Genomic DNA, 14,638 nt, shown 5'->3' on the forward strand with positions numbered 1-14,638 from the left:
TTTCCCTTCCCTCCCTTGTCCTTTCTCTTTCTCTCTCTCCTTCCATTCCTTCCTCTTTCTCACTCACTCTCTCTTTCTCTCTCTCTCAAGGTTTGTGGGCCTGAAAATAGTAGCATAACTTCCTCAACCTTAAAAACTCTTCAGTATGCCCTGTCCTTCAGAACATCAACTCCAAAGAGGCCCTATTATAATTGTCCATCTACAAAAGGTGATCAAAGTACAGAAGAGTCATAATTATGCAATCTTCCAACCTTCATTAAGCATTAGTCACAATAAAAAGACTAGAATATTACTCATACAACTTCAACTTTTAAAACAGAAGATGGTATGATCACAGAGCAAAGGTTATTTCACATAGGCTAGAAGTTTGAAACATCACAAGCAAATTGTCAGAATCATTTCATTCACGACCAAATGAATCTTTTGTGACTTGTAATTCCCCATATCTTCCTAAAACTATGAACCTCATATTGTTTTCGCATGACACTGGTGAAATTTTTTTGTTGTTGTTGTTAAATACATGATTCTGGGAGAAAACTTATAATGAAAAACATAAAATATCCTCAGTTTGCTGCATATCTTGATTCAAGACAAGACATATTCATTCAGACTGACAAACTGATGGTTTATCATGTTTCTCCAGAGACCTAACTCACTTCCAACATAAGAGCCTATGAATTGGAACCATCATCAATGTTTATAACTATGGTTCAATACAGCCAGGATTCTGCTTTTGAATAATGTGGCCATGTAGAGCTGAAATTACCTACCTCAGTAATAAACTGGTCATTAGTTCCTGTTTCTATATCCTCTTTCAACCTACTTTAAGAGGTTTTATCACAAGTGAGGCACTGCCAGTTATTTTCATCTCTTACAGAGAACTTAGATGTGGTTAACTGACTTTCTCATTTAGACGTCACATAAAAAAAAATGACACCAAATAGCCTATTATGCATATTGAGGTACTTTTGTTCTTCAAACTCCATTAAGTTCTTATAAACCTCAATTAAGCAAAAGAACAGCTAATTAGAACAGTCTGTTTTCAACAGGCTTATAACTTTGCAAGGAAGAAGATCCCAAGACCTTATGCCTAACTACTCCTGTTGCTATGGGCCCAAGCCTCAGTATTTGATACTAAGCATTAAGTTCATTCGTATATTTTCCAAGTAAATCAGGCTAGTCCTGGTGTGATTCATACCTTATACCATGAGGCCTCTGGGAGGTTATTTATTCTAGAGACATCCTCTGTAGCTATAGAAACTCTAGAGCAGGCAAGAACATGGCTTATAAAGATTTAAACTGAATCAAAACTTCTAAGTGAAATAGAGAAGGAGAAAAAAAATCCAAGCCACTTATGACTTTAGATACTTCATTTGAATGAAATTTCAAATATTTATCTAATTTTAAGAATTGGTAAATTATCAATTTTATTAATAATGGAAAATACTGATAGAGATGATCACTGGTATGTAATAAATTCTTGAAGAAACAAAAAAAACAGTGTAATTAGAGCTTAGCATGGAAATATGTATTTAAGAAAAATCCTTAACTATAAAAGCAATCAACATGTGCTAAGGTAATCCCCTAAAACAGGTATCTCAAAGGAAAAGAAGATTATATGTTGTACTGTATGATTAATTGCATCCCAGACTTATTTTTTTAGTGGGGGAGGGGATTAAATCACTGTGATCAAAGTTTTAAGCAGTCATGCAAATTTTGACTCAAGTTAAAAACTTAATCATTATTTTGAACCACTTATGGTTTAGTCCCTACTGCCTTCTTCATTTATTCATTCTAATACTTATTGAATATCCGTATTTTCTACCCTGGAGCCACTGCAGAGATCAACTGAGAAATACCTGCAGCTAATTTGCCAAAATCTTGAAAATTGCAAATATTTGCTTTTCCAAGTATAATCACAATCACTCTCACTCAATTGCAGCCTACCAGAGAATGGGGGAGACAGGACCTGTGTATACAACCCCAATTACTAAGGTGGCAGGTGTGAGTGAGTTTGTTTCTGAAGTTAAAATGAAACAGTTGACAATTATAAACTATAGCTATGTTGTACTTCCCAACTTCTAAGTTGGCTCTCTCAAAATCTGGATACGTCAATGGAAGAGGAAATAACCAGATAATGTAAACATCTTCCATGGATGCCAATGAAAACAATCAAGAGTCCATCAGCCCACATTTCATATGTTTCCTGCACTATATTATTACCAAAATATAAGCATGATACAAAACCAAAACAATGTAAAGCAAACAACAAACAAAGCACACTGTCCCAGCATTCACAGAATTTAGGGTCTATAGGGTGAGATGTAAACTAATAATGACAAGACATAAGAAGTTGAGAAGTAGGGCAGCCCTGGTGGCTCAGTGGTTTAGCGCTGCCTTCAGCCCAGGGTGTGATCCTGGAGACCCGGGATCGAGTCCAACGTCGGGCTCCCTGCATGGAGCCTGCTTCTCCCTCTGCCTGTGTCTCTGCCTCTCTCTCTGACTCTCATGAATAAATAAATAAAATCTTAAAAAAAAAAGAAAAAGAAGAATGAGGTTTACTTTTTTTTTTAATTTTTATTTATTTATGATAGTCACACAGAGAGAGAGAGGCAGAGACATAGGCAGAGGGAGAAGCAGGCTCCATGCACTGGGAGCCCGATGTGGGATTCGATCCCAGGTCTTCAGGATCGCGCCCTGGGCCAAAGGCAGGCGCCAAACCGCTGCACCACCCAGGCATCCCAAGAATGAGGTTTAAATGAGGTTAAAGCCAAATATAAGGGGAGTGGGAAGGGCAGAAAACTAATCTGCACTGGAGATTCAACAAAGGCTGAAGGCTAAGGGAGAAGCTGGCCTTTGGACTGTGGCTCGAATGAAAGACAGCAACAGGGTTGAGAATGAAGCACTCCTTGGTAAGAAAACAACTTGTGCAAATGCCCAAAACCAATAGGGAACACGGCACATCTGGAGTATAGGGTCAGGTGGGGTTTGGGTGTAGACGGCTGAGGATAAGGCGGTCAGTCTGAGACAGGGTTCTGGAATTCCCTGGCACCTTGGGAGGCTGCCCTTCAGGCAAAGAAAAAAGGATGTGAAATAATCAGATCTGACTCATGGAGGAAAACTAGATAGTAGCAGGAAAGAGTTTCTTTTTTAAATTAAAGGAAAGAAAATGGTTAGGAAGGATAGTGGGGTCTTCTGAATAATTAAAAGTGATAAATATTGGTCTTTAAATTTGTCACCAAATTATGTATGAAGTAACTGCAAGATAAACTACATTATCATTCAAACAAACACTCTGCAAATTTATGTCCTTTTTTTTTTTCCTTTCTTTTTTGGGGGTCAGATCATATCACAATGTGATCTGGACACCAATGGTTATGCATTATTTACTTTTATTGTTCACACGATTATGATTAACAGCATGGGCCCAACTGGCCAAGTCTATTATAAGAATTGATTATGATGCTACTTAAGACTGATATTTTATTAAACTAACTCTCCAAATAACAAATTTCTTCAATGCATCAATGTACTCTTACACCACATGTATCAAAAACAAAACAAAAAAATCCATACTGCCAAAGATATACCATTTTGTAAAAGTAAAAACATGGCACAATGTCTCTCAAAATTTCAAATATAACTAAGCCCAAGAATACTTCTACTTAAATAACTCAAGAGAAAAAAAAATCCCAATGACGTACCAAGTCATTTCAATCTTTATTCATGAGAGGTACTATTTACCTGAGAGAAACTGCATGCGGCCCATATATCTCTCTCACTGCCGACAAATCAGCTTCAAGCTGGGGGTGCTTGTGTAGTTCCCCGTCATAATTCACCTGGTGAAAAGGGATGGTTTAGAAATGACTCAGGGGTGAAGAGAGTCAAAAGAATCAAATGCAAACCATTTCTTGGACAGGCCCCCCCTCATAGGTTTTGCCATGGACATTTTCTCTGTCGTCTTCATTGAAAAATCTAGAGGATACAGCAGTATATTCACTCAAAAATTCGTAAATTTACGAATGTCTCGTATAATTGATTATGTTTGAAAAGTAAAATTAGACCACTTTGATGTGAGGGAAAGGCAAATGTTAAAGGGACTGCAGTAAGGGGCTGGCAGACAATCTGAAAACTTCTAGACTGAATACCTAGACTGAAAAAAAAAAAGCATTCACTTCCCCTCTGCAAATATTAGCTGTGTAAACAAAAATCAAAACTGGAAGGATTATTTTGCCTCATGTTAAAGTGCAACACTGGTTAGACAATCATTAGCATCACCATGGCTAGAAAGGCATTCTTGGAGAGAAGTAGCCCACTTTTATTTGTATGTCCATACCTCTACTGCCTTGCTTATATGTGATTGACTAATTAGTGATTTTTCATTCCAAAGAAGTAAACCGACTTACATTCTTCCACATAATGACAATTTTGGCTTTAAAGCACCACTTTAGGGTTACCTGGCTCACTCAGTTGATTAAGTGTCAAACTTTTTATTTCGACTCAGGTCATGATCTCAGGGTCATGAGATGGGGCCACGTGTTGGGCTCTGTGCTTGAGATCCTCTCTCTCCCTCTTTGCCCCCTCCCACTCTCTCTCTTCTCTCTTTCTAACAACAGCAACCAAAAAAAGCACCACTTTAACCTACCACCTTCCCATTATACTATACAAGTCACAAAACATATTTGATCAAGAAGTTTATAGAAACAGAACAAGATGCCTTATACAGCCATATCCTAAAATCAACTGCACACTTTATAATTCTAACATTGTCATGGAAAAACAGTGAATTCTTTTATATACATGCACATATGGCTATGCCATTTTCATATATAAAAATTATGATATTTCTTCACCACGATTCTTCAACAAACACTTTACCTCAATGTAAGGAGAAGACAATGAATACAAATATTGAAGATGCTCAGTAGTTAGGGACTATCAGTTTTTATAAAGGTTAATCAGGTTCTATTTAAAACTAACTATCCATGCTTTTGTTAGAAGTGTCATCTTTTCAAAACAGTGGCTGACCCCAATATGCTTAAAAAATGTAAAAGTCAAAAACATAATAAAATGCTGTCCTCAAAATCTCTGTAATGAAGTTAGTTCAATGTGAGTGATGACAAAGAATTGCAAAAGCAATCTTAATTTCTGAATATATATTTATATATATAAATAAACAGAAATTGTACAGATTTCCAAGTTAGTATCAGAATTAATATACAGGTCTCTCAGTCAAGCACAGGATTCCACTAGGACATACATGGCAGCTATTGCTAACTCTGAGAGTGGATAGCTGGAGGACCTTATGTGCTCACCTGTCCTCCATAATAAAATTCTTCAGAATCATTATCACCTTCAGAATCTTCTTCCACTGTACTATTTTGTCTTGACTCCTTAAAATAATAGAATAAGAAGAAAGTTTTAATGGTCAAACTATCTTGCCTTCTTTTGAAAATAAAGTTGCAAATGGCCATAATAGGTAAGTCATTTTATATAAAATGACTTTTATATAAAAAAACATTTTATATAAGAAACATTTTGGGTGCAGTTACAAGCCAAAAACAAAAGGTAGTAAGAGACAGGCTTGCCAGTGTATTAAGCGCTATGGATATCTTTTATAAAAGTTATATTTCATTGATTTTATCTTGCAAAATTAACCATTTGATATAGGTATAAAACCATGTATAATCAATTACAACTTTGGCTTTGTTCTGATAAAACATCTGACAAGTTCATACTGATTCAATTTTTATTTAAAAGTTCCTCAGCATTTATCCCTGACTATTCTCACTTCCACTGCCAATTCTACACAATGGTATGAAATAAAAGGCACTCCAACTCCAATAATATAAAAATCAAATTATGAAAATAAATATGAATTACATTAGGAAGAGAACTTCTTGCATATAGAAGTTATTTGCTTTTAGATTCCAAAAGGATATTTAATTAAATATGCTTGAACTGTAAGTTTGAGTTTCTAATGAACTGAACCACATCTGTTATGTGTCTAAAGTGCAAACAACAAAAACTCATCTAAAGTAACTAATGATGATATTCCTCTCCCTGGCTCTGTTAAAATAATTAGGAGAAAGGCAAATTCCATTTGACACAGGAATCTATTAATCCAACATTTTGGAAGCATCCCTTAATTTCTAGAACAAATTTCAAGTTCTTACAGAAAAAGAAAAACCTACAAAAGGGGATTTGGATTTTATAAAATGAGAAGTTTTTGGTTTTAGCTGCAGTATTGCTAGATCGGTGGTTCTCGTTGTGGATAAAGAAGAATAGTGATACAACACTAGAAGGGAGGGTTGTACTGGGTGCATAGTTTTAACAGTAAATAATTGTTAGTCCTGTTGCACTCATTTTGTTTGTTTCACATCTTAGTATTTATTGACTGATTGAAGCAAACTTTTTAAAGGTGAGGAAGGGGTATGAGTTTGTTGTTTTAACATTGGCCAATAATGATAAGACTACATACCCATACTCTTTGCTACCTTCACTAACAAGATCACTTTTTACAAATGAAATGTTAAGGGTCCCATCAAAACTATGGATAACCACATATAGTTGTTAGAACTGTAAGTTACATAAGTGCTCCTCAGTCAACTACATTACTTGACAGACAAACAGAGAATAAATTAAACTTCATATGTACTTGATTTAGGTTTAAACCAGACATTCTATCTATTATTTTAAAGGGAGCTTCCTTCTCAGAGTTAATTCTAGGTCACTACCCTTCCCACATATTAAGTCTCTCAGTCATGAGCTTGTGTTTCATATGTGATCTTAACCTCAATAACAATGATATTAACTACGAATGCAAGGTAAATTTAATATATACCTATGCTGCTTTGAATACATATAAAATATGAAATGTAATTTCCATACCTCTCCATTTTCCTTCTGTAATTTGGATTTTATGGATAAGCAACAGTTAATGTCATTTGTCTTCCTTAATTCTGAAAGAAAGTTACAAAACATCATTTCACTTTCAGTATCCTATTTACCAAACATTCATAAGTTTCAGTATAAAAACACCCCTCAGGTGATTCTCCTTTTGCAAGAAAATTAAGGAATATTTTGAAATTATATTATGTTGGGAAGTTATGTGATATACAAGTCTTTCACTGCCTATAAAAATATGGTCAAACTAAAGTGCCACTTATACAGACTCCTTCAGCTCTCACTATATATTTCATGGGATCTACACTGCCCCAAGTAAACTTTTTATTTTTATTTATTTTTAATTCAATTAATTAATATATAATATATTATTTGTTTCCATGGTAGCGGTCAGTGATTCATCAGTCTTATGTAATACCCAATGCTCATTACTTCCCATGCCCTCCCTAATGTCCCATCATCCAGTTACCTCATCCCCCCAACCACCCTCTATCGATCCTCAGTTTGTTTCCTATGATTAAGAGAGCCTCTTACAGTTTGTCTCCTCTGAGTAAACTTTTTAAATATTCAGTTTGTCTAGAAGTGCCATTATGTATGGGATATTTTCATAAGAGCAAATATCAACATAATGCATTTAAACAGGACTTTTTTTAAAGTACTGTAAATTTCTGTGTTTAAAAAACTGTATAAAAGCAAACAGAAATTAAATAGAAAATTTATATGGGGAACCAGATTTATAGATTCCAAAGATAAATATCTGTTACATGAGCTAAAAGAAACAAACAAACAAAAGCGTTACCTACAGTCAAGAAAATATTAACCCAGAATTTTAAAAAATAGTGTATTCATATTACCTGTTGCTATTCGATGAAAAATTATTGGAATTGGCTCTGTGGTAACTAATACATCTTCATCATTTTCTGAACTTGACACATATGTATTATCTGCAAAGAAATACTGACAATTAAAGGCACAGTAATCAGAGTAGTAGCATGTGCTTCACGAGTGGTAGAAGTGATGTGGATATAACTTCATTTTTTGATAAAGGGTATATTTTTTCAAGTTACTGTGTCTTTAAATCTCAGAAAAAATTATGTATACTTCAGATTTATGTGTGACTTAATTTTAAATGGCCTCTTTAAAGATGCTTAGACACTTTGGATAGAAATTATTACCCAAATATATCTCTAAGATCCCATGTGACAACAGATCATTTGGATGCAACTGGTTGCCTCAACTCACTGAACAGGTCCTTCCCATTATCAGTATCTGCTAATAGAAGCAGGTTAGTGATTGGAAGAAGAAAGCTAAACAAGAAACTTTGCTGCAACAAATTCAATATCAAGTCATTAAAAATTTTGAACTAAAGCTTTTGTTGAAAGTCATGCCTCCATATTACTTTAAGATACATTTTTAAATTGATAAAGTCTCACAACTCTTCTTCCATGAATTTCATTAAATAGTACTATACAAGTTGAATTCATAGAATATTTATTCCACAGCTTACTTAATATTTTTATTAATTATTTGTTTTCATTGAAAAGCATATTTATAAATTTAGGACTTTTCCCTAATAAATACAGACCCTTCATGTATATGGTAATACAACACAAAGCCATTTATTCTACTTTGTTCATTGAGGATTACAGGGCATCCGTGAGAGATCTGTTTAACAAAAACTTCACCAGTTCATTAATAATGGTCCTATAATACTCTTATCAATGTTGTATAAAATATAAAAATAAAAAGTGTAAAATATTCCCAACAAATAATAGAAACCTGTATCAGTTTCAGCAAAAGGAAATGAGTATTCTGACAACTGTCTAAATACATGATAAAAGATCTTGAGCCAAGTTTTCATAATATTGTGTCAGTACATTGAGAACATGATTCTTAATTGATAAATATCAAAGTCATTACTTTATTTCCAAAGAAACATCTGCACTGTTTTTAGACCTACAGTAGTGAGTCAGTGTGAGTGATACATAGTCATGGCATAGCCACAAAAGATGCTCAACAGACATAAGGCTTTCACAGTTATTCTGGAAAGTAAGAGGACAATAATGTGGATTAGATTTGAAACAAAACAAGTTCGCCTCATTACTTTAATTGCAAATTTTGCCTTATTTTTTCAAATAGCATCAAGGAAGGTGTGAGATTTTGTTTATCAAGCGGGACCACAGATTAAGAAGTAGATTTAATATAAACTTGTTTTAAAATTTTTTTTTATTTATTTATGATAGTCACACACAGAGAGAGAGAGAGAGAGAGAGAGAGAGAGAGAGGCAGAGACACAGGCAGAGAGAGAAGCAGGCTCCATGCACCGGGAGCCCGACGTGGGATTCGATCCCGGGTCTCCAGGATCGCGCCCTGGGCCAAAGGCAGGCGCCAAACCGCTGCGCCACCCAGGGATCCCTATAAACTTGTTTTAATTATTGTCTCATCATACTGACTGAGACTTTGACCTTTTATCTGGAGTCTCTTTTGTCAGTAACCAAATACTCTGTGGTAGGGGGTCAAAATCCCTCTATTAAAGCTAGTTTTTAAATTTCTTAAACCCACATTCAGAGTCTTACTGATTCCAAGTACTGTGCTACTGAATCAACTGAATTAGACTGTCCCTGTGCACAATGGATTCCATTAAGCAAATTTACGGAGAAGAGGAGTATTAGAAGTGTGGACTGAAGCAACAGAAGTAATCGCTGACCACCAACTACAAGGGGAGATCCAGAAAAATCCATAAAGTGGACACAGTATCATGCATATTTCAGTGTCATGGGACAAGGAGGTTTTTTACTACAGCTTCAAGAGGTGAGCATTAAATTAGGACTTCCTGTTTATGCAAACAGGAAACTGAATAATGCAATTTAAAGGATCAAATGGTTTATGTGGGGTTGATACTGAAAGGCAGTCAGCTTTGATTCAAGAGAATATAATTTGGTGAATACATGTTGCATAATGCAGGAAGACAGGATTATGCAAACATCATTTTCTAAGAGATTTTCTACCAGTTTGTGTTTTGTTCTGTATTTAGACATTAGAACACTTTCAATTTCTGTTTCTGGCTTAATTTACCGGACCCAAAATGTTTTCAGGTTTCAAGACATCATCTATAAAATCATCATTACAACATAATAGGCCAGATCAAAGAAGTATACCCAAGCAAAGAATACAAATGTAGGAATGTGGACAAAGCACATAAAATCTAGACCCAACTATCAACTAGCTAATGAACGCTTTTAACTAAGCCACGGTCAGCTTAGTTCTAAAAATGGGAGATTTGCTGATGCGCTTTGAGGATCGTCCCAGCTGTATGAATGAATTCTATGTTTTCTTTTCTTCTTGTTGTTTAAATAACCATTTCCAAACCTCCCTCAAACTATTTTGACATCTGTAATAATAACATCATCTTTGTTTAGACATGAGAAAGTAGGCCATATAAAGGATAAGAATGCATTTAAGGTAACAGAATGAGTCAGTGACAGAATAGAATGTTTTCAAACTCAAATTCCTTCTTTGGAATCCTACCACTTGACTCCAGGGATGCCAATTTTTTTCTTTTTTTGAAACTTCTGGGGACAGTTAGGTTTTTAATGTGTAAGTTTTGTAGATGACCTAAGGATCTTTATTAAAGGCTGTTAACAGTACGAATATTTTCTCTTTTCCGCCCTACCAGACTACGCAAGCATTACGGGAGCCTCCATGGACAACTGGGGAGAGATGGGTGGAAAGCTATGAAAAACTATCTCTTAAACTATTATTTTCATCCCATTTAGTATGCAACATAATTTAGGCCAAGTCACCCCATTATTCATCACTACGTAACTTAAGTAATTATACTGGTTTTATAATATAATCTGGATTTCTCCCCTGAATGTTAAATATTAATATTCATGTACTGCATGTCAACCTTCAAGCCAATCAATTATTATTCCTATTTTAAAGATAGGGATAAAAAAAAAAAAAAAAGATAGGGATACCAAGGCTCAGAGAAATTAAGCAATTTGCCCAAATTATTTACATAATTAAAATTAACATGACTGTAAGTGGTGAAACTGTCTGAATCCGAACATCGATGTTTGCTATGCTTTTTTAATATTAAAAAATTGTCATTCGACAGTTGCAGTATGTTGTAAAACATATAAAAGCTATGAGAGAATTCACACCCACCAGTAGGTAAGCCTACTAATTAAAGGTGGGAACTAATGAGAAAAAACTCTGCTGTTCTATTATAGCAGAGCCAATTATCTGTGACTTGTAATATATAGTTACCTTCAAAAAGCAAGAATCTGTCTACAGTATAAATGACATAAGGAAGTACAAGTAAACCAGAAGGCTGTTCTATTTCTTCACTTTATTTTAAAGAGCCAACATATCATTTAGCATTGCATTTATATACATGTTATTTAAGGAATACCTAAGGCTCAATTAAGAATCTCTTTGTTCACGAAAACCAAACTATGATGAATTTCAATAGATTGCACAAGTTACTTAACAGATTAAAATTGTAAAATGATAAATCCGTTCCTAAGGAGATAAACAGGGTGACATAATCCCGAATTTGAAGGATTATGCTCATATGTTTCCATAGGGCACAGAAAGTTCCAAATTTTCAACTGTGGATGATGAACTAATCACTCAACCATATAATCCAGGAAAAGTAGGAGAAAAAAAAAGACTAAGGAACATTAGCAGAAGGAATTAACAAAAGTACTATCATGATTACTGCATTTAGAAATTAAAAATGGGGGATCCCTGGGTGGCGCAGCAGTTTGGTGCCTGCCTTTGGCCCAGGGCGCGATCCTGGAGACCCGGGATCGAATCCCACATCGGGCTTCCGGTGCATGGAGCCTGCTTCTCCCTCTGCCTATGTCTCTGCCTCTCTCTCTTTCTCTCTCTGTGACTATCATAAATAAATAAATAAATAAATAAATAAATAAATAAATAAATAAAAAGAAATTAAAAATGAAGTAAAAAGACTACTTGTTTGAAAGGATTTTACAATGGGTAAAACTCTGGGGAAGAAAAATCAAAGGTGGAAAAAAGGCAAGAACAAATATAAAACAACAGAAATGAGAAAGGAGAAATCGCCACAGAGGTGCAGTAGGTTTTCAGATGTATATTGAAAACTATACACAACTTTTTGCTGAAAAAGTTGCACATTTCACCAACATAGTAAGATTTCAAGAAGAACACATGCTTAAACATGCCTAAGAGATAGAAAATCAGAACAGATAATAAACAGAGCAGAAAAATAACAATTATTAATCCCAGAACCATCCCTAAAAAGATACTAGGCTCAGAGATTTGCTTGCATGTTCTGTCGAATGCCAAGTAGGTAGGTATAATGTCAAGTCTTTAATGACAAAGTATATGACAAAATGTATCTTACAGATGAACATTAACATACCTGCTAATAAAATAACTTGTCACCTTCTTGTCAAAGGGGAAAGCACATATGATACCTCAACAGATGTTAAACAAGAATTTAATAAAGACTTTATACTCATTCTTTACAATGAAATTTTAAAAAGGCTTGGTAAATGAGAAAAGCAGTTTCCTGAAAGCAGATGGAACTGTGCTCACTAATTCTGGAAAAAAGGACAAAGCTGCCAACTTTCATATCAATTATTAAAAATTATTCTGGAGGCTCTAGCAGTGTAATGGGAGAAAAAAAACACAAGGATGAATATTGGAAAGGAAGAGCAAACAAATAATTTTTATACAATATTATCTACCTGAGAAATCAAGTGTATTAACTGAACTGGTTAGTACAACTAAATGTAGATTAAAATTTAATAAGAGGGAAATATTACCATGGTAATATTCACTTTGAAGAAAGCTCCATAAAAATACTACCACTACTTTTCTCCTAGAAGTGATAGAAATCAGAACCAGATTACAGACAGTTTTGCCATCAAACTACATGTCCTTGGGAAATACCATTTAACCTCTCTTGACATATTTCTTCAAGTATAAAATGTCATGAAAGCCTCTGTTCTGCCTATACACAGGCTGGTATTTAGAGTCAATTCAATTATGTATATGAAAATACTTGGCACACAGTGCACTGGTTCCAGCAACCAATCCAAAATTCTACCCCGAAATGCACTAATCTCTCTCACCCATACTTGTGTTTTATTTACACTTCCTTTATTTTTAGAAATGAAATTATATGGCAAATTTGCTACAGACTTTCTCCATAATGGGAATTTGTTTTATAAAAAGCACACATGATATAACCAGTGTTTTAGTTTTAAGTTTTGTATATTGCATTTCCAAGAGGGTCTCCCTCCTGCAAGGCAAGAAAAAGTCAATGATACCTCTTGGCCACAAGAGGGAGCAAAACATCTGGTTCACTTGGTTTATTAAAGGCATCTTTCAGCCCTATTTCCTGTGCTACAAGAACAATTCACTTAACTGTCTCTGAGGTGAGTTTTTATTTGTGGCATTATTTCTATCACCCTGACTTAAAGTTCTTTCATGATTGACATCTCTAGGAGCTGCCTAAGATGAGAAGCACAATAATTATAATAGTTAAAAACTAGAGAGGTTAACTTATTTTCCTAACATACTTAGCAAACGTTCAGCATCAAAAACATAGTATATCATAATGGAGAGAGCTGACTGCAAAATCATCCACAAAAATTCTTCTTCAAAAATATTTTGTCGTGCTTCTTCCAATGAAATCTGCCTAGAATGCTTTTTACACTATTAAAAAATAAGTATCTCTTTAATAATGAGTAACTCCTCTTGTAAAACTGCACAATAGTCTTAAAGAAAACTATGTTTAACACATATGGCAATCATGGTAAAATAATTATAAGGAAGTTTTTGATTTATAAAATTACTTTCATTTTTATTTTTATTTTTTTAAATGTTAACCATGGTACTTTTTAAAAAGATTTATTTATTTATTTGAGAGAGAGTGAGAAAGAGAAAGAGCATGAGCAGGTTGAGGGGCAGAGGGAGACGGAAAAGCAGATTCTCCTTTGAGTAGGGAGCCCTACACGGAGCTTTATCCCAAGACTCCAGGATCATGACTTGAGCCAAAAGCAGACTTACCAGACTGAGCCACCCAGGTGCCCCTACAAAATTATTTTGAAATGTAACATTTGATCGTATAAAAAATTATATGGGGGCAGCCCGGGTGGCTCAGCGGTTTAGCGCCACCTTAGGCCCAGGGTGTGATCCTGGAGACCCGGGATCGAGTCCCATGTCGGGCTCCCTGCATGAAGCCTGCTTCTCCCTCTGCCTGTGTCTCTGCCTCTCTCTCTCTCTATCTCTCTCTCTCTCTCTCTCTCTCTCTCTCTCTCCGTCTGTCTCTCATGGATAAATGAATAAAATCTTAAAAAAAATTATATGCATGATACAAACTGCCACAAAAAATACTAGCCTAAATGCTAAAGAAATACGTTTTACACCTTCATACTACCTTATGAACTAATTATTTTTTAAAATACTAAAAGTACAAATAATCAAAGTTACTTATAGCAATCTAGTCATTTTACATAGAAAAATATGATCCAAATCATGCAGAGTATGTGAATAAAATGGCTAGATTTTAAATAAGAATTTATTTCAATTTATGACACTGGCAGACCGCAATAGGTAGTTTGGTGACCATATGATTTTATGAACTCAGAATACTGGAGTAGTATATATGAAATATTGGCAGTTAAACCTTGCTGTTCTTTGCCACGAGATATGATAAACAATAGATTCCTGCATT

General features: G+C 34.8%; 1 protein-coding gene across 6 annotated transcripts in view; it reads right to left on the reverse strand.

Annotated features, from left to right (window-relative positions):
• The window catches only part of PARP8 (poly(ADP-ribose) polymerase family member 8), a 172,980-nt gene that overhangs the window by 66,636 nt on the left and 91,706 nt on the right, over positions 1–14,638 (reverse strand). For all 6 annotated transcript variants that reach the window (XR_013378531.1, XR_013378532.1, XM_077896016.1 and 3 more), the window contains 4 exons: positions 7,761–7,850; positions 6,892–6,962; positions 5,316–5,393; positions 3,745–3,839 (listed from right to left, as the gene is read on the reverse strand). Coding sequence is in view for 4 of the 6 variants with exons in the window: in XM_077896016.1 (XP_077752142.1) it covers positions 3,745–3,839; positions 5,316–5,393; positions 6,892–6,962; positions 7,761–7,850 (334 nt within the window). In the remaining 2 variants the exon portion in view is untranslated. The remainder of the gene's footprint in view (positions 1–3,744; positions 3,840–5,315; positions 5,394–6,891; positions 6,963–7,760; positions 7,851–14,638) is intronic.

This window comes from Canis aureus, chromosome 4 (assembly GCF_053574225.1).
Source record: "Canis aureus isolate CA01 chromosome 4, VMU_Caureus_v.1.0, whole genome shotgun sequence".
In the NCBI taxonomy this organism is placed as follows: Eukaryota; Metazoa; Chordata; class Mammalia; order Carnivora; family Canidae; genus Canis; species Canis aureus.